The sequence below is a fragment of the Cupressus sempervirens genome, chromosome 2 (assembly GCF_028749045.1).
Source record: "Cupressus sempervirens isolate cs-2001-9-10 chromosome 2, ASM2874904v1, whole genome shotgun sequence".
Taxonomy (NCBI): Eukaryota; Viridiplantae; Streptophyta; class Pinopsida; order Cupressales; family Cupressaceae; genus Cupressus; species Cupressus sempervirens.
The window spans coordinates 552,501,515-552,524,833 of record NC_143119.1 but is presented as its reverse complement, the minus strand read 5'-3'; the positions used below and the strand labels follow the sequence as shown (position 1 = coordinate 552,524,833).

At 37.1% G+C, this 23,319-nt stretch overlaps 1 protein-coding gene across 2 annotated transcripts in view; it reads left to right on the top strand.

The window, feature by feature from the left end:
- The first annotated feature begins 2,039 nt into the window (after positions 1-2,039).
- The window catches only part of SYP32 (syntaxin of plants 32), a 53,556-nt gene continuing 32,276 nt past the window's right edge, over positions 2,040-23,319 (top strand). The window contains exons 1-4 of one of the 2 annotated variants that reach the window (XM_089814529.1): positions 2,040-2,249; positions 2,538-3,054; positions 18,323-18,573; positions 18,783-18,952. In XM_089814529.1, the coding sequence (XP_089670655.1) occupies positions 2,811-3,054; positions 18,323-18,573; positions 18,783-18,952 (665 nt within the window). In that variant the 5' untranslated portion in view covers positions 2,040-2,249; positions 2,538-2,810. Of the gene's footprint in view, positions 2,391-2,537; positions 3,055-18,322; positions 18,574-18,782; positions 18,953-23,319 lie in introns of both variants that reach the window. The other variant, XM_089814530.1, reaches the window with a different exon arrangement.

The following is a 23,319-nucleotide window of genomic DNA, read 5'->3' as shown; positions in this document are numbered from 1 at the left end:
AAAATAGTAGCGTTGGAGGCTGGATTAAATTGGAGTGTGTCGAACAACCATTTAAAAGTTGTAATAGAAGGCGACTCACAAGTAATCATAAATGGAATTGCGAATAGCTCATTGCAAAATTGGGAACTGGTTGAGTGGATGCCCAAGATCAAAGCACAACTATTATGTTTGAAGGAGTACAAGTTTCAACACGTTTACAGAGAAGGTAATCAAGTCGCTGACAAACTGGCAAATGCAAGCATTGACAGTGATTCCCTGATGAGTTTGGAAAAGGGCAAATCTATTCCAACAGATCTGAAAGATCTAATTGCAAATGACTGCGACTTTAGATGTCACTGACCCTAGTCTCCCAGGAGGTTATTAAAGGCACTTTTTGATCCTTCTGAAGTAAAAGAGAAAAAAATTCATGAAGAAAGCCTGGAAGATCTTCAAGAAGTGTGTTGTAGAGGAGAATAATCTGGTCAAATTTATCAGGGTATTTTGTCAGTTGATGTAAATGGGTACTGCCCCCTAGGCAGAGCTTATAAAAAAAAAAAAAAAATCTTGGTTGAATTTTTTATTTAATTTAATTCAATAAACTTCAACAAACTCTAATTTAAATTTAAGTTTATTTAAAAAACTTATATTTAAATGTAATTATTGGTGTCCATCCTTATTAAATTAATTGTCAAATCAATTTTCAAGACATCAAAACAAAATTTGTTTCTATATAATTAATCTTATCTTAATTATAATTTGTATCAAATTGATTGTCACGCTTTATTATATAGATATAGATTTTGTTTTAATGTTTTGAAAAATAAATTGACGATCAATTTATAAGAATTAAAGTTAAGATAAGAAATAATTCTTTATAATTAAGATCAATATTACGAGTATAAAAATATTTATAATTTGTTTATTATATCTTTTCATCTAATCTAATATATATCTATATATAAAAAAAAAGATTTAAATGTTTAAATTTGATTTTAATATTTTTATATATCAAGAATAATATTCATTATCTACATTCTTTTATACAAATCAAAACATATATTCATTGAGAATTGAGTGATTGTAGAGTATGAAAAGTAGTTATTGAACTCATTCATATTTATGTTATAGTTAACAATGAAAAATAGTTCTAAAACTTATTCATATTTATGTTATAGATAATTATTATTAATAAGACTCACTTGGAAAATAGAATAATTTAGTTTATTCAGGGGAAAGTGAACAAGGGAGGCATTGAACAAACACATTCATAAAGGATTTGACAGCGCATAGAGAAATGGCATATGAGACCAAAATAGGCTAATAAGATAATTCATGAAACTGTAAAACTATAAAACAGACACACAGTGACCATCTTATCAAACATATCGCATATGGAGGCAAAAGTGGAGCAGAAATAACTTGTGACGAACAAACTCCACCAAAATGATAGAGAACTAATCTATGGACAAGATCATTTCAATGGTCTTGCAAGATGTTATATAGACTTTCAACTCTTGATCAACAATCCTAAGTTGTTTTCCTCAATATAGTACACCTTTGACATAATAAGAGCAATTACCCATCCGAAAAAATAAAAAATAAAATTGACAAACCACACTACTATTACACCAAATTCACATGCATACTAATTCAAATTCTCTATATGTACAAACAAAATAAACTAGTAGTCGCATGCTTTTGTACATGCAACGAGGGTAGATAGGAAATGAAATTTAAGATAAAAATGTAGAATGAACATTAAATAATGTAAATATAAGTTTTTAAAAAATGAAAATACAAAAAAAAAAAAGTTGAAGATTAAAATATAGTTATAAAATTTACAATATTTAAAAAATTTGAATATTGCTTAAAAAATTGTTCAATAATTTCAACATCTTACAATTAAATTCAATTTATCAAATATGAAAAAGAAATCATTTAAAAAAAACCTATTACTAAAACTTAATAAGAGAAATACCAACAAAAAAAAAAAAAAAAAAAAAAAAAAAAAAAAACTATAATTACTCCTCTACCCACTACGACCTCCAAAAAAAAAATCCCTCGCATGTTTTGCCCCCGATGTACTAGAATTCCGACACCAAAGTTAAGCGACCTGGATTTGAACTGTCGACCTTCAGAAAAAGTTAAAAATCGAACCTAAGAAAAATCACAAATTCTTAGTCCTATTCAGATTGCAGGTTCAATTCTTAAATCTACGCCTCCATAAACATCCGTGGGTGCTCTGTGCCTCGCAGTTTCCTTCGAAGGAGGTCAGTTTTAATTTATTTCGTTGTGCATCTGAAATTATTTTGTTACCTGGCGGTCGCATGTTCAATTTTCGATGAGTTGCCTCACAGTTGTACATCACACCAGATGCGATAGTTTTGGGACGAGATTGATATCAGACCAAGGTTAAATTAGTTAAAACCCTACGATTCAATGTCCTGGAGTAAAATCATTTGAATCCTGCAATTGAATGACATAGGGTTAAGAAGTTGGCGACTTTTTTATTTTTTTATTTGTTCTTTTTTTGGTTTAATTTCGCCTTTGTAATGCAGGATCGAACGAGGTTTTGACATGCAAGTTTTCTGCTAGTTGTGTCCATATTGCACATGTGCGGTTGAATAGATCTGGAAAGAGGGCTTGGTTTTGAGTATCAGTCTGGCAGATTTTGCAAAGCTCGAATGCAATACTAGAGGGTGAATGCACCTATTGATACAGGTTCTACTCTATTGCCATCCCGACGAAACAAAGAGATCTGAAAGACATCCAAAGTTTTAATCAGGCGTCGGGGTTTCGCAAGCAATTGGATAAAGAATTAACATTCCGCAATGCCTGTAAAACCTACCCAGTCGTCTTATCGGGATAGGACAGCAGAATTTCAGACCGTGGTAGAAAGGTTAAAGAAGTCACATTCTTCTTCAAATTTTTCTCAGTCAAATGGATCTACAGATGGTGCAAGTTCCGCCGGTCCAAGATCTAACGGTTCTCTGCAATCAGAATTCAACAAGAGAGCATCCAGGGTCGGATTTGGCATCCATCAGACGTCTCAAAAACTTGCTAAATTGGCAAAATGTAAGTTGCCTATACGAAAAATTATGTTCTAAATTGTTTCCGTGATGTGCACTCTGTCATGATTATCCATTCGTATTGCATTGTCAATATCCTTTGCTTTCTTAACTCTGAACGCTTTTTGCTGCCGGTCTTTCTTGTTGTTTGAGATGTTATACTGTAGAATTAAAACCAAGTTTTAGCACATTGTTATTGGGAATTTGCAAATATTTATGCATGCCACTTAGGACGTGTACTAAGACTATGGAAATGGGTGTATCTCAGTTTGAAATAGGTTGTGGGGTTGTATGGATACGTTTATGATTTTTAAATAACATTCAATCTAGTGAACAGAGATTGGATATGTGTACGTGGATTGGGTCTCCATCTATGGGCCTGGGGCTTCCTTATGATTATGCTTTATGTCTTGATTAATTGCATATTCATGATTGTTGTTGCGTTGCTTTCATGGAATTTCAATGATGTGGCCTTTTTAATCATTTTTAATTTGTAAATGTCTTCCTGGGAACAAAAGAGGAGATTTATCTTCTTCAACGACTGGTCAGAGTATAGATGTGTTCTTGGTGTTGAAGCATTGGAATACATGCACGCAAGCAATTTCTTTCCTGAATTGACTTTATGTGTTCACAGTTAAATAGGATCTGGTTATGTCAGGAGTACGAGCTTAGTTTTGGTGTAATAAGTAGTCATCCGCCTATTACTCATAATTAACATTCATTATTTCATCAGGGTTGTAGGATTGTATAATGGAAATTGTGAGTTGATAATTTGGAATGTATAATTCTTAAAGCATATGCATGGTATGTTCATGGTAATTTGATGCTTAAATATTTGATGTTCTCAACATTGCATTGTAGTGCAAGACTGTTAGTAATTCATGCAAATGGTACTGGCCCACTGGGTATTGTTATTGCCATATGTACATGAAAGAAATTAAAAAACAAACAAACGGGTACATGCATTGCCTTTCTCACCTAATTTTATTATTCTGATTTTTAATATTATTGGCTTCTTCCCTTTTTATCACCTCTCTATTTCCAGTACATTCCTATAGGCCTTTTTTGCTGCAGTTACCCCTGTTAGCATAATTTCTTTACATGTAAACTGTGTTGGCTTGTACTCTCAAATTGTAACTGTTTCAATTATAAAACCAATCAATTGCTAATATCACACCCATGTGTATGCCTCGGATGCAGAAATAAGTTTTGTATTATTTTAAATATCACTGAACTTTTGAAATGCTTCTGGATTCAATTGTGTTACTGTTTTCTGGATTGTGGAAATCTGCTTTCTACTATCACTGAACTACTACATTCTGTTTGCCATGGGCTTTATGATGATACTAATAAAGAGCAAACAATAAAGTGCTCTGTTACAAATGTCATATTACCAGCCAAGGGTAGTAACGAGATATAAGGTTTTATAAAGGTCAAGGAAAATCTTCCTCTGTGCCACAAATATGCAGAGTTCGTATTTTCTAACAAACTTTTACTCAACCCAACATTTGGATTTTCACACAATGAACTGGTTGGGAATTTGAAATAATTTTTCTTCACTGTGTAGCAGCTAACCCTGACATGTGAGGTTCATTAACTTAGTTGGCTTGTTCTGAATGTGTGTTGTATTATATTACTGGTTTTGTATGACGCAAGTAGTAGCTTCAATTGGTGGAAAAACACATTCTACAAATAAATGTAATACCAGTCAAGTCACCCTAGCATTATTCATGGAATAGGTGTGTGTGTGTGTGTGGAGAATGCAAAGTAGTAGCAAGACAATTTAAAGGTCCATTCTTACAAATATGGAAAGATCCATTCTTATTCTTTTGAACTTTGCTTAGCTCATTCTGAGGTGAGAAGCTATTAGTGGTCATCAAATGAAAGGGAAGACATGCATAATCAAGAATTTCACCACATAGGAGGCACAAAAGTCACTTCAAGAAGAAAATAAATAAATGCTGATATCAAAATTTGGAAAACGGGTAGAACCCAAACTTTTAATTGGAGAGAATACAACCAATGACAGTGCTTGTTTAGCATCTATAGGTGAGATGACATGAATTCAAATATTAAATTGAATGAATTAAATAGCTTTCATGACTTGAAAAGTATTAAGAATGACATAGAGGAGAATTGGAATCATACACAAGGAAAGGGCGAAATGGATTATTAATAATAATGCAAGGTGCAAAGTAACTATATAAAGAGGCAAGAATGTAATAAGAACCTGTAAGAATGTAGCTGTTTGAAATCACAGAATTTTATCAGGTTTCATGAAGAGATAAAGGAAAAGCATTTAGCATGTTATACAGCAATTATTTATTGCATGCTGTAAATACCATTGAACTAAGGTATACATCTTTTGACAATATAATATATATTGATTACCTAATAACCATGATAATTCCCTCTTAGATTGAAGTTGAGATTGAATCAGTAAAGCATTGACGAAAGCCAAAAGGAACTATATATGTACAGTATGTCATGTCCCCTTTTCAAATAATTAAAAATAATCATCTTTGCTAAGGTAGGCAGGCCCAAAAAGGCGAAGTTTCAGCAAAAGGGGATAATCTTTGGAAGCGAATGGACTAATAAATAAAAATTATTATTAAAATATGTTTTATTAACCCCTCTTGGACGTGAGTTAGGGTTATGCCCTCTTTTAAGGGGTTTGGAGGCATTCTAGGCTCATTCCAGAACTTGATTTTTGCTCATTTTTTGTTATTTTTCAGAGGCTGCCAAACCTGTGGAGAAGGAGACCGAAGAACGGGAGTTTGCAGGTTTCCAGGAAGGCTAAGGACGGGAGTTTGAAGCCATTCCATGTGCATGCTCATGCAGAGTTTGCCTTTGTGCTGAACAGTGCAGATTTGTGAGTTTTCGGGTGTATTTTTTGTAAGAGTTCGGTGTTTCCGGTTGAGTATTTCATATCAGTTTGGGTTGTTACTGTATATCAAACTTTTAAATGTTAAAATAGAGCTGAAAATATGTATTTGGATATGATTATACTTCTGTGATAGATTATTAAGTTTTTGTGGTGATTCTGGCTATTTTGTGCTATTTTCAGGAGCTCGACGAGCATTGTTTTTGTCCTTCGTTTGGGAGCTATTGTGTGCATGTTATACAAATCTGGAAATGTCATTTTATAGGCTGTTATGCTGCGCAAATTTCTGTGAAAATGTCCTCTTTCAGATTTATTAATAATAGGTGAAGCTGTGAAGCTTTTGGCACTATTTCTGGCATACCCGATTTGGAGTTTATTGAAAAATTGGTGGATCTTTGAAATATTGGTTGTTTGATTTTAAAGATCTGATTAGATGTTGGAAATATCATACAAAACCAGTAAAGGGACATTTCAGTGGTATCAGAGCCATGATCTTGCCAGCCTGAGGGTTTGTAGAAGTTTGCATGTTAGTTTTGACAACTACTCAGATCTTGCATGTCAGTTTTGACAAATACCCAAATCTTGCATGTCAGTTTTGACAACTACCCAGATCTTGCATGTCATAATTTATGGTTGCATGTTGCTTCTAATCAGCTGCATGTCAAAATTTATGGTTGCATGCAACTAAGTGAAAGAGAAAAGAGATATTTACAGCGAGAAAAGAATAAAGAAATTTTGATCAAACCTCCAGTTGAAAGTAAAAGTATAAAATCCAAGGAAGGAAAAAAGTATGGCTAATCTAGATGAGATGGCAAAAAAATTCTTCCAAGACATCCAAAATACTCAGAAGCAAACAGTGGATAGTTTGGCAGAATATTGACAGAAAAATTGCAAGGAGTTGCATCTGTTAATGAGAAAGGGAGCACTTCAGAGGAGTCAAGAAATCTGAAACTCACACCCTCTCAATCAACAAAAACTACTTTTCTGCATGCAGATGAGCCACCAGTGCCAAATCCAGCCCTTAATCCCATGGAAGAGGTTACAGGTAACTTGATTGCATTAAGAGCTACTTACAATGGTTTAGATGATGACTTTCGCAGTTTAGTTCTTTTTAGAGAATATGTGGATATGATGAACACTTTGATGCCCAAGAAAGAGTACAGAAGGGAGCATGACATAAGTGGAAGAGAGCTCAAAAATAAAATAAGCAAGTTTATAGCACCTACTTTTGATGGAACAAATAAAATTTCAGCTAGAGCATGGCTACAAAAATTACAGACCTTCTTCACACTTAACCCCATGAAGGAGAGTGATGCTGTTCAAATTGCAAGTCTACACTTGGAAGATGCAGCCTATGATTGGTGGTATCATGGAATGACTACTCAAGGTCATGATCAGGTAACTACATTTGATGATTTTAGTCAAAGAGTGATAGATAGATTTGACCTCAAGGATGATGATTATGAGGATGTTGTTGTGCATGATGGTGAGATACTTGGTAGAGATGAGCAGACATTGAGCATTCATGACTTTTCTGAGAGAGAGTATCAGGCACAGTTAGATGCTTCGACACATGAGGTTGAGACTGGTAGTACTTCACATGATTTGTCCAACCAGCTGAAAGTGAACAAAGACACTATGTTGACTTCATTATCTCATCATGACAGGTATGTGGAGTTGGTATTGGTCATATTACTCAGGTGAGGAGTTTTCTTGAGTTACTAGCTGATTATAGTTTACGTATATGGACTCGAGATTGTTATATTGGCATTTGGGATTTAGTTGATTGGAGATCTTTAACACTTTTTGGTAGCAGTGTTTGTTTGGGTGCTATCATGGATAAAATTAGCAGATTGCGCGGTGTTGTCTTTTCTTGTGCTAGCAGCTTGTCCGATGCTGGTATTAGTTTTTATACACCGGTGTTGGGCTTTGTTCATATATCCAGTCGACCATACTTGCTGGAATGTATTGATGATCTTTCATATTTGGCAGTGTGTACAGATGAATCCCAGGATCATATTGGCATTGATGACATCCAGGAGGATGCAGTGGGTAGTTTTGAAGACTTAGTTTCCTTAGCAGTTTCTTTTGGTACAGAGGAGTTAGACATCAGTGCTACAATTTTTGATACTCCATATGTTGATATGAGCTTTGGAGTTGATTCACAGGATATGGATGGTAATACTCTAGAGACTAGTAACTTTGAGGATACTCCTTTAGACAGTGCATCAGAGGAGGTTTGTAGGAGACAGTCTAGCCAGTGCCATCATGTGTCTAATCAGTTGAGAGTTAGTGAGCGAGACATTGCTATCGCTTGCCAGCATTTTGATGCTGCTCGTCAATTGTTAGCAGTTTATGGATGGGGTTCTTCTACTAGTGATGAGCAGGGAGGCAGTTATCTTTCCTTGACAGAGTTCCACTCTTTATGGGAGGCTATCCGAATTTTGAGACAAGATTATATGTAGTTGGTAGCCGGTAGAGATTATCTTATTGAGTGGGGCAGTACAACATACGATGCATTGTTGGCCAAGGAAGATGAGGTGAGTGAGCTTACTTAGCAGCTTGAAGTGACTTCTGAGATTCTTGAGAGTACACAGTTGGCTTTCAAGGAGTCACAGTTTCATTTGGCTAAGGTGACCATGGAGTTAGAGCAACTACAGTCTTTACCAGATTCTGTACAGTCACAAGCTGTGGTGTCTAGTGATTTGAGGATGTCCATGGTCGAGATTGTCAAAGATAGTGGAGATGGGGATGCATCCATCCTTGATACTAACGTTGGCATATCGGGTTCGTCCCTACTAGAGTCAGGTTCAGTTGAGTTGGGTGCTGTAGCAGATTGTTGTGGTAGCCTGACATGGTGGTGACCTCTAGTACTAATGGCACGGAGACTAAAGAGGTTGTATCAAAGATCATGTGTGATATTGGTGAGCCGACAGTTGGCATGGTTCCTGCTAGTAATACTACTCCCTTGGCGATGTCTTCAGAGGTACTAGTCAGTTCCAACTTGGTTAGTGATCGATTGCAGTTAGTTACATCTAGATTGCAGTCTGAGCCACTGAGTGAGATTGGTGCATTCTATCAGCATTACACTGTGAGGTATGCTCATCAATCTACCTTTGATGACAATGTTGATGAGATGATGATACAGAGATGCACTTTGGTTCCTAGTGCTTATCATCAGTTATGGGACAGTTTGATGCCTCAAGATGAGAGTTGTGATGGGCATGACATGGCGATAGGTTCTGCAGTTGACAGCTTGATAATATGTGACTTAGAGCAGGAGTTTGGGAGTGATGCTTCAGTGGGTGTTGTTATTGATTCTACTCCTTTGGCAATGACATCTCCTGACTTAGCTAGTGATCAGTCACAGTGGGTTGTATCACTTGTTCATGGTGAGCTGTTGACTGAGGTTGGTTTTTTTAATCAACATTAAATTGCAGGGTATGTACATCAGTTAGCATTTGATCCTTGTGTTGAGGAGTTGATGGCAGGAAAATTTGGTTTGGGTTCCATTTCTTGCTGTTTATCTTGTGATGGCTTTTCACCATCAGGGGTGCATGGGAGTTATGGTTATGAGACAGTGGCCGATGATCTACAGAGTTGTGTTGATTGTAGGAGTTGTACAGTGTGTGGATTCTCCATACTTGGTATAGTTTCATTTGAGAGCGTTCACCATTGTTGCAGAGTTGGATTGTACATTTCGTATAGGCCAGTGGGATGCGTTAATGGTATTTATTGTGTTGGCAGTTTGATTTGTCCACTTTACTTGGGTTCTGATGTTCTAAGAGTTTGTGTCTCGTGGGTTTCTGATTGTGGTAGTGGTGATTTTGGAGTTTGGTTGAGCTATAATTGTCAGTTTGATTATGGATTCCTCTTGGTCATATTGCAGAGGATATTGCAGGAGCCTATGTTATTTGGCAGTAGTATAGTTTATGACTATATTTGGGATTCAGGTGGATTGATTGGTTTATTGTTCAGCCATTGCTTGAGGACAAGCAATATTTGGAAGGGGAGGACTTGTCATGTCCCTTTTTCAAACAATTAAAAATAATAATCTTCGCTAAGGCAGGCAGGCCCAAAAAGGCGAAGTTTCAGCAAAAGGGGATAATCTTTGGAAGCGAATGGACTAATAAATAAAAATTATTATTAAAATATGTTTTATTAACCCCTCTTGGACGTGAGTTAGGGTTATGCCCTCTTTTAAGGGGTTAGGAGGCATTCTAGGCTCATTCTAGAACTTGATTTTTGCTCATTTCTTGTTATTCTTCAGAGGCTGCCAAACCTGTGGAGAAGGAGACCCAAGAACGGGAGTTTGCAGGTTTCCAGGAAGGCTAAGGACGGGAGTTTGAAGCCATTCCATGTGCATGCTCATGCAGAGTTTGCCTTTGTGCTGAACAGTGCAGATTTGTGAGTTTTCGGGTGTATTTTTTGTAAGAGTTTGGTGTTTCCGGTTGAGTATTTCATATCAGTTTGGGTTGTTGCTGTATATCAGACTTTTAAATGTTAAAATAGAGCTGAAAATATGTATTTGGATATGATTATACTTCTGTGATAGAATATTAAGGTTTTGTGGTGATTGCCTGGCTATTTTGTGCTATTTTTGGGAGCTCGATGAGCATTGTTTTTGTTCTCCGTTTGGGAGCTATTGTGTGCATGTTATACAGATCTGGAAATGTCATTTTATAGGCTGTTATGTTGCTCAAATTTCTGTAAAAATGTCCACTTTCAAATTTATTAATAATAGGTGAAGCTGTGAAGCTTGTGGCACTATTTCTGGCATACCCGATTTGGGGTTTATTGAGAAATTGGTGGATCTTTGAAATATTGGTTGTTTGATTTTAAAGATCTGATTAGAGGTTGGAAATTATTACAAGGTAATTGGTAAATACTTGCTTATTAATAACAGAGACCGAAAGGTCAATTTATACAAAAGGAAGAGACGATGTTTCCTTAGGAAACGATCGTAAAGAATAGAAACATTCTATTCCAGAGAAAGCAAAAAACGAAAGCAAACTAAAGCTAAAGATATTTACAAGATAACCATTAACTAATAATAGACGTCTTATCTATTATTGTAATACCCTCCCTTAATGGTTAATCTATCTAACACACCAAGCTGTCCTCTGAATTTGACAAACTTATCAGGACCAAGAGGCTTGGTGAGAATGTCTGCAGTCTGATCTGAGGTAGGAACATACTGCAGATCTATAGTCCCGTCTTCAACCAGTTGTCGTATGTAATGACAATGAACATCCACATGCTTGGTTCGTTCATGGAAGACTGGATTCCGTGCTAACTTGATAACGCCTTCGTTATCAACAAACAGAGTAGTCGGTCCTGCTGGTGACATCTGCATATCCCCAAGCATCCGACGAAGCCAGATAGCTTCACATCCTGCCTTAACAGTCCCTCTATATTCAGCCTCTGTAGAAGAGAGAGAAACTGCCTGCTGCTTCTTGCTGGTCCATGTGACTGCACCGGATCCCAAACTGAACACATATCCAGATGTTGACTTTTATCATCAACAGAGCCTACCCAATCTGAATCTGTGAACCCACTGAGTTTAGGATTAGAACTCTGAGAATACAGAAGTCCATAATCAGAAGTGCCCTTCACATAACGAAGCACACGCTTTGCTACCATCCAATGATCAGCCTTAGGAGCTGTCATAAAACGTGAAATATAGCTGACTGCGAAGCTGATATCAGGCCTAGTAGAAGATAGGTAGATGAGGCTGCCTACTAGTTGCCTATACGTAGTATCATCAACGGAAGGAGAATCAGACTTGGCTGATAACTTGAGACCTTTCTCCATAGGTGTAGATGCAGGTTTGCAATCCTGCATTCGAAATTTGTCTAACAAGGCTCTGGCATATTTGGACTGAGAGATGAATATACCAGAAGACTGTTGCCAAACTTCAACACCTAAGCAATAATGCATGATCCCAAGGTCAGTCATATCAAAAGACTGACATAAGTGTTGTTTGATTCCCTGAATCAAAGATGCCGAACTGCCAGTGATGATCAGATCATCCACATAGATAACCAGAAGGATGATGTCACTGTCAGTAGTCTTGATGTACAGATTTGAGTCTGAAGAACTCCTCTTGAAGCCTTGATCACTGAGGTACGTATCAATCTTGATGTACCATGCCCGAGGGTCTGCTTCAAACCATAGAGAGCTTTTACCAATCTGAGAACCTGATGGTCTTTACCAGCAACCTTGAAACCAGGAGGCTGCGTCATGTAGACCTCTTCATGGAGATCACCACTCAGGAAAGCACTCTTTACGTCCATCTGATGAACCTTCCAGCCAAACTGTGCTGCCATAGCTAGGACTAATCTGATGGTGCTCATCTTTGCAGTAGGAGCAAAGGTCTCCTCATAATCAATGCCCTGACGCTGAGAAAAGCCCTTTGCCACTAAACGAGCTTTGTACTTATCCAAAGTACCATCTGATTTGTCTTTGATTTTGTAGACCCATTTGCAGCTAATGGGTTTCTTCCCTAGGGGAAGATCAGAAAGGACCCAAGTGTTGTTCTTCAGCAGGCTCTGGTGTTCAGATTGCATGGCCTGTTCCCACTCTGGAATTCCTTTAGCCTCGGAATATGTTTGAGGTTCAAACACACTGTGAATGTTGGCCATAAGAGCAAAGTTAACAGAATCTATAGTTTTGCTCTTTTTTCGAATAGTTCTCCCATCAACGAGCTCATCATCATGAAGATCAACAAGTGTCTTAGCCCACCACTTAGGCCGGAGAGGAGAATGACCAACAGTAGTACTAGGAGATGCTTGATCAGCAGGATCCTGATCAGAAGAATTTGGATCAAACTCAGGTGAAGCATCTTCAAAACGAGGTGATCCTGCAGGAGAAGCCGGAGGTGGCTGTACAGGTATCACTGGCAGGACTGGAGCTGTAGGAGCTACTGGAGCCCTCCCATCAGGTGGACCTAATGGAAGCCGAACTCCCAAATCATGAACCTGCATAGGCTGGTCTGCTGGATCAGGAACAGGAGAAACAGGCATGAATGGTCCTCACTGCTCATCAAAGACTACATCGCGGCTGTATATGAGACGAGATGTCTTAACATCAATAAGGCGGTAGGCTTTGTGAAGACTGCTATATCCAGCAAGCATCAGTTTCTGACTCTTGGCATCCAACTTGGTGCGTGAAGCATCAGGGATCCAAACAAAAGCAAGAGAGCCAAAAACCTTCAGGTGACTGATTCTGGGCTTGCGACCTGACCAGGCCTCTTCCGGAGTTTTACCTTTGACCGCCACTGTGGGTGACCGGTTCAACAGATAAACTGCAGTGTTAACTGCTTCTGCCCAAAAATGCTTCGGAACATGTCTGTGTTCGAGCATGGAACGAGCCATCTCGGTGATTGTCCTGTTCCGACGTTCAACTACACTGTTCTGTTGTGGCGTGTGGGGTGTGGTGAACTGGCGTTGGATGCCATGTGTATCCAAGAAGCTGGAGAAAACATTAGAACAAAATTCCCCCCCATTGACTGATCTAAGAGTAATAATAGATTTCTCAGACTCCTTTTCAACTAAGGGTTTAAACTTCTGAAATACAATAAATGCATCGGATTTCTTTTTAAGGAAATACACCCACATTTTTCTACTGAAATCAGCTACAAACAACAGAAAATACCTGTACCCAAGAACAGAAGGAGTGGCCATAGGGCCGCAGATATCAACATGAACAAGCTGAAGTACTTGAGAAGCTCGCCAAGAATCGCCACTGGGGAAAGGTGTGCGATGTTGCTTCCCAGCCTGACATGCATCACAAACTCCAAGGTGTTGGGTTTGAATCTCTGGCAAACCAAGAACAAGCTCATCCCGAGCAAGTTGTGAGAGAATGCACATTTAAGTGCACATATTGCTGATGCCAAAGTGTGCTGATGGAAGATCGCCGAGCAGCCATAGCTAAGTCCTGAGAATCACCAGAATCAGTAAGTCTGAAAAGACCATGATCCTCAAGACCAACTGCAACAGTAGACTTAGTCGCCCGATCAGTGATGGTGCACTGATGTGAATTGAAGGTGACTGCCAAGTGTGGAGAATGTCGCAGCAACTGACTGATCGAGAGTAGATTTAGTTCCATCCCTGGAACGTAGTACACATCAAGGAATATGAGCTTCCTCCCAATAGACTGAATTTGAATGTTGCCTTTACCAACAACCGTGTACTCTTCTCCACCACCAAAGATAACAGAATCTGAATAAGGCTGGTAGTCAGTAAACCAGTCTCTGCGGTGAGTGAAATGTCGAGAGGCACCTGAATCAATGTACCAGGCAGATGACTGTACATGATCTGCGGGTCTTTTAGCCATGAAGGCATAAAAGGCAGATTCCACCTGCTCAGTGTGCTCTGCACTGTTCGCTTTGGGTTGCGAACCTGATTGCTTAGACTGGGCAGCTAAGCGTTTCCGACATGCAATCTTCATGTGACCATACTTGTGGCAATAGTTGCATTGAATGTTCTTCTTTTTGGTACCATTGGATGCTGGAGCAGAAGACTTCTGCTGAGATGGTTGCTGAAACTTGCCCTTATCCTTCTGAAAGGATTTCGCAGCAAAGGCTTGCTCAGTGGAGGTGGAACTGGAGCTGCTAACGAACTGTTGTTTCCACCGATCTTGCTGAAGTAGCAGGGTGCAGAGATCAGTGAACTTTTGATCAACACCAGTAGATGTGATGTTGAGAGTCTCGATAAAATGCTCATAGGAATTTGGTAAACTCCGAAGAGTGATTACCACAATATCCTCTTCCTCCATCTTGCGACCATTGGCAAGTAACTGATCACGGATTTCCTGAATGCGATTCAGGTGTGCCTGGAGCGAGGTGTGCTCATCCATGACAATAGAAAACAGAGTGTTTTTCAAAAAGAAGGCTCTGCTCTTGTCGGAAGTCTCATGAAGACCTTTTAGATGTGTCCAGATTTCGGCCGCTGTCTTGCCGGATGGAATCTGAGAAAGCTGGTCATCAGCTACGGAGAGTTTGAGAAGCATTACTGCCTCTCGATTGTTCAGATCCCATGTATCTTGATCAGGACCTGGAGAAGTCGGACGCTGGTTAACACCCAAAACAAGTTGATCGGTGTTTCGATATTCGAAGATTGCGATGATGCGCTGCTTCCAGGTTCCATAATTGTGACCATTGAATTTGGAATTATGCTCGAGCAGAATATTTGTCAGAGATGCCATGGCACGTTTTTCAATGAAAAATTGTGAAAATCTGTGAAGGCACGTTCTTCGAGGCAAAAATACGGAAGACCCAGAAAAATCAGAGAATGACCCAAAAGAGAGCTCGAAAAGCGCAGAAGGAATCTACTGTCGTTTTTTGAATCCGCTGGCTCAAAAATCGAGGCACCCAGAAAAACGGACGACAACCCAGTTGAGCTCTCGAAAAACCCACCAAGAATTTGCAAACAAAAATTTTTTTCGACCCCAAAAATTAGGGTTTCGAAAAAAAAACGGCCCTAGCTGAAAAAAGCTTGAAAAAACTTCAGATTTCTTGATGAAAAATGGTCGAATCTGCTTCCCAGAGCACGATGACAGACTGAGACGGCTAAGAGCATGAAGATTTGATACAGAAACATGCAGATTTTCACCCCAAAAACGCGAGTCTTCAAAAAATGGCCACGATTTCCATGCGATTTGCAGACCCGTAATTCGGGAATTTCTCAAAGCAGAAAAACCCTAGGTGGGTTTTGGAGAAATTAGCTAAAATAATTTTGGAAAAATTTAAACAAATAATTTTAAGAAGAAATTATAAGTTTTTCCGAAAAAATTTAAGTATTTAGCTCTGATACCATATTACAAGGTAATTGGTAAATACTTGCTTATTAATAACAGAGACCGAAAGGTCAATTTATACAAAAGGAAGAGACGATGTTTCCTTAGGAAACGATCGTAAAGAATAGAAACATTCTATTCCAGAGAAAGCAAAAAACGAAAGCAAACTAAAGCTAAAGATATTTACAAGATAACCATTAACTAATAATAGACGTCTTATCTATTATTGTAATAGAAATATCATACAAAACCAGTAAAGGGACATTTCACAGTAACAAATGATATTTCTATAGTCCATGTAAACAATATAGAATTTTGGTAAAATTTTTGTATGTTTGCATCAAAGTTTCTTATTGTACTCCATGTTCCATCATCAAGATGAAAGAAAAAATTTAATGGAGTATGATCCAAAACGTTGAAGTAAAAATAGAAAAATATTCACATCTTTTACTAGAAGCATTTTCTATCATATATATTTCCAGGTTTTGAAACCTTAAAGTTGGCATTTGAGAGCCGTTCAATAATACACTGTTTCCCCAGGAGATGCAAATATTTTGATTGTGCCTCAACTTTTCATTACAAAGCATGTGAGAGAATGGGAAGCTTTTATATTCTACCTTTTTGAGATTACAGTAAGAGGTTGATTTGACAGTCCTCATACAGTTCACGTACAGAAGATCCCTGGTTTTTTGCCCTATGTGGTGTACATCTGTATAAAAAATTATGAAAATTTCAGGAAAATAAATGAAAGTAAACATAATATACCTAAAATATTAGGTATCAGTCTAGAGCATTAATGGATGCTTACCTTTTTCTTTTCCTTTTATTTTGCATATGGAAAAATAGAAAATGTGAGGTTTGAGCAGCGGAGGTTATCAAAATAAAAATGTACGTGGACTGTTTCAAAATGTGATCCACCTTGGGATCTCAGAGTTCGGCTTTAATTCCTATAGATCCAAGAGGCTTGGGGGTGAGTGGAGGGGGCAGGAGGGTGGTATGGGAGCAGAACCCTATAACCTAGGTTGTAGGTCATTACCTATGAATCACAGGAATACAATTCATGTAGACTTGAACCTGCCTTAGAACCTTATGCACTTCATCACCTGTGCCTTAGACTCTTATGCATTTCATCACTTGCAAATATAGGTACAATCATTTTAAAATCTTTATGCTTCATTCTAAAATTTTCAGGATTGACATGATCATGGTAAAATTAATTTGATAATTGTTCTGATAAATTTGGAAAAGGAAGTTTAGCGAAGAAATTTATTTCTGTCTGACTTCATAGACAAATTCATTGTAGTTGTATTTATCCAACAATGAACGAATAGATTTCTTTGATTTGTTTTCAGGGATTTAGTTTTGCTAGCTACAAAAATTGCTTTTCTTGTCACGAGGATATTGATTTAATTTTTCATTGATCTAGTTTTATTTTTTTAATCATTGTTTTACTGTTATTTTTTTATTCTTATGAGGATATTGATTCTTGTTCTATAAGGATGTGTCCCCCTTCTCCACCTCCCCATTCAACTTTCTGGAACAAGGATGTGGAAATGTCCCACCACAGTTCAGCCACCATCACTGCCACCTTTCAGATGTCTTTGGGACATTTCTGTCTGAGGGAGTGGGTCCCTGATCTCCCTCTAAATGGGGACATCTAGGGGGATTCCGTGGGGTCTCTGGACCCTGAGAGGAACCATGTAGGAATCCCCACAGAAGCGCTGAAAAATTATTTTAAAAACTTTTTATTAATAAAAAAACTTTTGATGGGATGTCTAGGAGACTCCTTGGCAACCCTTGTCTAAGGGAAATACACAGCCATCTCCCTTGGAAAAGCACTGAAAATGTTCTTTTTGAAATAAGAAATGTAAACTATGTTGATTCTAGTGCCTGTACACTGACTGACCTTGATGGCTAATGGGCCCACCCATTCCCCCGAGGCCTGTCAAAAGCCTATAAAAAGATATTAGGTTTCAATGTTAATGTTTAATGCATTCATCACAATATGTTTATTATTTGGTAGTTTACTTAGTATGCCTAATTTTTATATGTAATTCTTATACCAATTCCTTACGCATTTTTTACAACCATTATTTCAGGTACTATACAATTTACAGTTCCTCACCACTGACCTTCTGCCATCCCCAAACTTGTGCTTTTGGTCCCTCATGTCCACAAAACATGTCCCACATCCCTTCTTTTGGAAACTTTATGGAACATAGATATTGAATCCATTTCATATTGATCTAGTTTAATTTTTTCTCTCTTCATTTACAATAGTCTGATATGAAATGACAACTTAAGCAAGCTTGGCTTGTTGGTTTCAGAAATAATGCTGCCAATTCACAATAAGCAAGTGAGTGTAATGACACTTTTTATTTCCACTTATGTCATATTGAAAAGCTGGTAATGTGCAAATTACTTGAAGGAACTGACATGTGACATAATGCCTTGGCATTCTATAATGTTTTGAAATGGTGTAAAGATCTTTAGGAGTATCTACAAATTTCATTGCAGTGGGGTACTTCAGTTTATAAGTATTTAGTTTTCCTTGTCAAAGGTTGACTTTATGTTTTTTATATTATTTCTGCAGTGGCAAAAAGGACATCTGTGTTTGATGATCCAACTGTGGAGATCCAAGAGCTTACAGCAGTGATCAAGCAGGACATTACAGCATTGAATTCTGCAGTTGCAGACCTTCAAATTCTGTGTAATTCTCAAAATGAAAGTGGCAATATCTCTAAACACACAACGGAACATTCGACTACAGTTGTGGATAACTTAAAAAGCCGACTGATGAGCACTACTAAAGAGTTCAAGGAGGTTTTAACCATGCGTACTGAGGTAGTAGCAAGCTCAATGAAACATGTTGGATTTTTTCAACTTTATTTAGTCATACCTTATAGCCTAAAGACACATTAGTCTGGATTTATATATTCTGCCTAAGTTTTCTAGTTCTGTTTCTATATCACAGCATACTTCATTTGGTCATGCTTTTTAATGCCACTGCTGTATGGAGTCATTTATGTGAGATTAAATTGGACATTGTGCAGAATTTGAAGGTGCACGAGAATAGAAGGCAGCTCTTCTCTGCCACTGCTTCAAAGGATTCAGGTAACCCTTTTGTTAGGCAACGACCTATTGCAAGTCTTAGTAGCACAAGTGCTTCTCCTCCTCCTTGGGCAAATGGATCTACATCTGGATCACACATTTTTAATCCAAGGTATGGTTGCATCACCAATATTAACGTGGACTTGCATATAAAGCATGTCTACCATTAGTCTCTCTTTACAAATATTGTGATGTTTTACATAACTAGCAGCATAGTACAAGGTTTGAGTTTGTGTTCAACCACAAAAGAAAATCCGGTGAAATTTGACAAGAAGAGTAAACTTCTAAAAATAATTGTAATTAAATTCGTATTACCATTAGTCCCTCTTTACAAATATTGTGATGTTTTACATAACTAGCAGCTTAGTCACAAGGTTCGAGCTTGAGTTTGAGTTCAACAACAAAAAAATCAGGTGAAATCAAGAAGAATATAATTCTATTTTTTTAAATATAATTCGTTATTTATGAAGTAAAAAATATGGGAAGATAAATGTATTAAAAAATAAATATAAATCTTTTAAAAACTAAATACATACAATTTAATGTATTTTTATTTAAGACTCTAAAATAATTTAAAAAAAATATATACTTCAGCATTCTAAAATTAAAACAAGAGGGATTGTGATAATTTTTAGTATGCTAAATTTTAAAAAACACACAAACAAAAAAGAAAAAGAAAACCAAAATTAAAAACAAAGAAAGAAGATCGAAACATAAGTGACAAGCTCTCACACTTATTGAATGGAAAATAACTTAGTTTGCATTTCAATTTTCATCCACTCAACTGCATTCTCTGCTATAGGCAATACCTTATGCTGAGATTTCTCTATCAATTTCTTTTCCCAACATGTTATATTTCTTGCCTTTTTGGCAGATACTGGACCTACAATCGTCAGTAGGGCAAATGATATGTACATCCAGTTGGGTGAATTCACATAATGAACATTACAGCCCAAGATGAAGTTCTTGATACAAATTTTCAGTGAAAAATCTGTTGAAAGCCTGCTTTTAAAATGCTTTTTAGCCAAATTTACAACCGGCTATAACGCTGTTAGCAGGCCCCTTTATAAATTGTGGACTTGCCATCTCACCCATCAGGTGGACAGGTTAGGCCCTTCCTTCCGAAAGTAGGACAACCTGTAGGGCAGGGTTATAATAGTAGGGGCCCACCCAACTTATAGATATTGCGTGGGGACATCCATCCAGAGCTTGATCCAGTATAAAAGTTAGGCAACTTAACGTGAAAGTTTAAATAGGTTATTGATTTTGTTTCGAAAAATGTAAGAACAATGGTGCCTCTGGAACAGTCGACTGCAAGAGGGTTTTGTTACTAAAATTTTGCACGTGTAAAATTTAAGTATGGAGACAAAGAAAGTGCATGAATGCCATTCATTTCACACAAGAATGTCTTTGTATTATTCATTAAAAGTCGGATACAATTGATATTTACAACTGATAGAATGAAATGAAATATTGAAAGTAAGTTTCTCTCACACAATTGGCTGTGAGAGTAGCCTTCAGATCAACTAATATCTATCTCTATTCTATGAAAGTGCATAGAATGAGAGGGTCATAGGGCTCCAGTCATTGCATATAATGACTGGTCGTATTGCATTGCTCCAATCCTGCTTGTCGGCTGTTCTGAACCACATTTCCTCCAGGTCTCTGAGTTCTGCATACAAAGAAAAGTTGTGTTAGATCCAATGGATCTAAGCAATGAAGGAAACACCTAACCTCATGTGCAAACAAATTATGCTACCTTCATAACATGAACTCGCATAAAATAGAAACCTATCTCATCAAAGAGGCAATCATCATCACATCAAGATTTTATTGCTAACATGTTTGTTTCCTGTGCAGAATCTTATCTCTAATAGGTATGCGGATATAACTGCAGGCTCCCATGAGGGTTATTGAGCTTGGCGTGCCTATGAGATGGGATCATAGAATTTGATCAAGAATGTCATCAAAGAAACATAGGGGCAACAATAGTGAGAAAATAATGGAACAAAGGTGTTGAAAGTGCAAACTACAGAAAGATCAAACTGGGCAACAAGCTACAGGTACGGAATGAAGTAGAAGCAATATACAGACAGGGATGCAAGTGAAACATGAAATGTTAAAATGATTCTTATGAAGTGCTGCTATATCACTATGTAAAAATGCTGATTAGAGCAAAGGACAATCAAAGATCATACTGAACAAGAGAAGTGAAATAGAAGACATAGAAAGGTGCCACAGCAAGGATGCAACAGAGAAGGATACACAATGCTAGCTCTCAAGTTACAAGGCAAGTAATGAATATCCACTATCAACAACCTGCTATAGAAAAGTTGTTATGCAAAGCATCATATTAGAGGAGAAGAGAACAGATAATGTCATTTCAGTTTCATGTTCTTATGAATTAAAAAACTAAAGAGAAGCTTTCAATAATGGCAGCGTTAACCTCTGAAACAGCTCCAGATTCTCCGACAGTTGATGGCCAAATTCATAGTCAAAAGGACCTAGTAAATGCAGCAGCTATGATGAATCAATAATAAGAAATGGATTTTGTTTTTAAACAAAGGAACATTTCATTTATTGTCAACATTCTTTCTTGCAATGAGCACAGCAAATATGATACTAACTGCAAGAATACTATCAGAATGGCAAAACAACAAACATTTTCAGTTTGAACATGATAATAGCTAATGCAAGAGAGGATAAATGTCATCAAAAAGTGGTCTCAATCTCTTCCACTAACAGATGTCTGCAATACAACAAATCAAGGTTGTTATTTATGACAAAAAGAACAATTTTCATAAAGGAAAAAGAGCAGACTTAAGGGATCACGACATGAGAGAGGATTCCAAGGTGACATATGGAGGTACTTATAATAGCTGCTGCTAATGGCTCAAAAAATTACAAGTGATAGCCACATTTTTAGCCTTCAAAACTCCCAAGATTTCTTAATAATGGCGGCCTGATTAGATAGAGATATATGGAAAATAGTAAAAATCGTTAAGTAACAACAAGAATTTCGAACCAGAATTTCTAAGTTATTCATAACTTACAGCTATGAGATGAAGATCCAGTCACAGCTAAAAGGGCTCCAGTTCGACATTGAGAATGCCACAGAAACGAGCAGCGGAGTAACTCCAATATGACATATGAGATTGGCATTGAATCAGAAGCAAATAAAACCTCATTTCTAAGGTCTGTAAAACTCTCAGCAAACTCCAGAGTAAGTCAACAACAAGATCAGATTCAAAGGGTGATGCTCATGGCAGTTGTCTAAAGCCAGAAAGATAGTAGAGAAACATCCAACGTGCCCTTGAAATGAGGAAAATCAGACACATTTTTCTCCAGAAAAAGACCCAGTCATGGCTATAGCACCAAGATGAGATGCCAAGTGCAGCAAAACAATCCTGCAATCTCTATATTTTTCCATGGTTGGTGGCCAAGGGTTTCAAGCTCCCAAATTTCTTCAAAATCTTAAATGACCGAATGATTTCAAATGAGTGAGGTTATTCATTTTCAATGAATGCCTTTCTTATGTTTAATTTTAAATTTCTTTCAAATCTGGCTTAATGAAGAATATGGCTGAGAGTCATAAGTGATAAAAGGCTTTTCCCTTTATATTAATCCCTACTTATATAGTAGTTAGTAACTCATTTAATAATAATTTGAGTTATATCTTACTATATTAGCAGTTATTAATATTTATATTATTATAACAATTCTAACTCAAACTTTATTGAGTTTTTTGTAGTTATATTAATATATCTATTATTGCATTTGACTAAAATTGTAATTGTTATCAACTAATTGGTAATCTTATAAATCAATTAATTAATAAAAAATTTAAAATGGCAATAATAGAGTCATAAATTTGATTATAGGAGTAATTGAGTATGGTTACCAAGTGGCGATAAATTCATAGATTGGAAATTTGATGAGTTGGTGATGTTATCAATTATTGCCACTTGTTAACTTAGTTGACTTACTCTTGGAGACTTTTGTCAAGTTTGTGAGCTTTTCTTGCGAAATCTATGAGTTCAGTTGAGTAGTCATCATCAACCTATGATAGAGTGTGAGTTAGAAGGACATTTGACATCTTTTTGGAGTCATGAGAGTCCTATTTTTACTACTTCCAAATTCGAGTTGATGACTCCTATTTTGCTGGATTTGCATTGATAAGGAGACCTAGTTTGAAGGAAAAGTTCAATTTGTTGAAAACAAATGAAGGAATCTAGGAGATAGTTGAGTTCATTTAGGAGTATTTTGACTCAGTTTGAAGGCTTGTTAGTGGGATTTTAAAGAGCTTTCATTGGGAGGTATGAGGTGGCTTGACCTTGTCATCAAGCGCATGCCGTTTGTAGATGTTTTAGGTGCTATTTTTGTGCCTTTTTTCCAGAATTCGACCCAGTTGGTTGAATTAGCTTTGTACTTAATGAGTTTCGGCAACTCATTTCAGGCAGTTCTCAATTATGCAGAAGT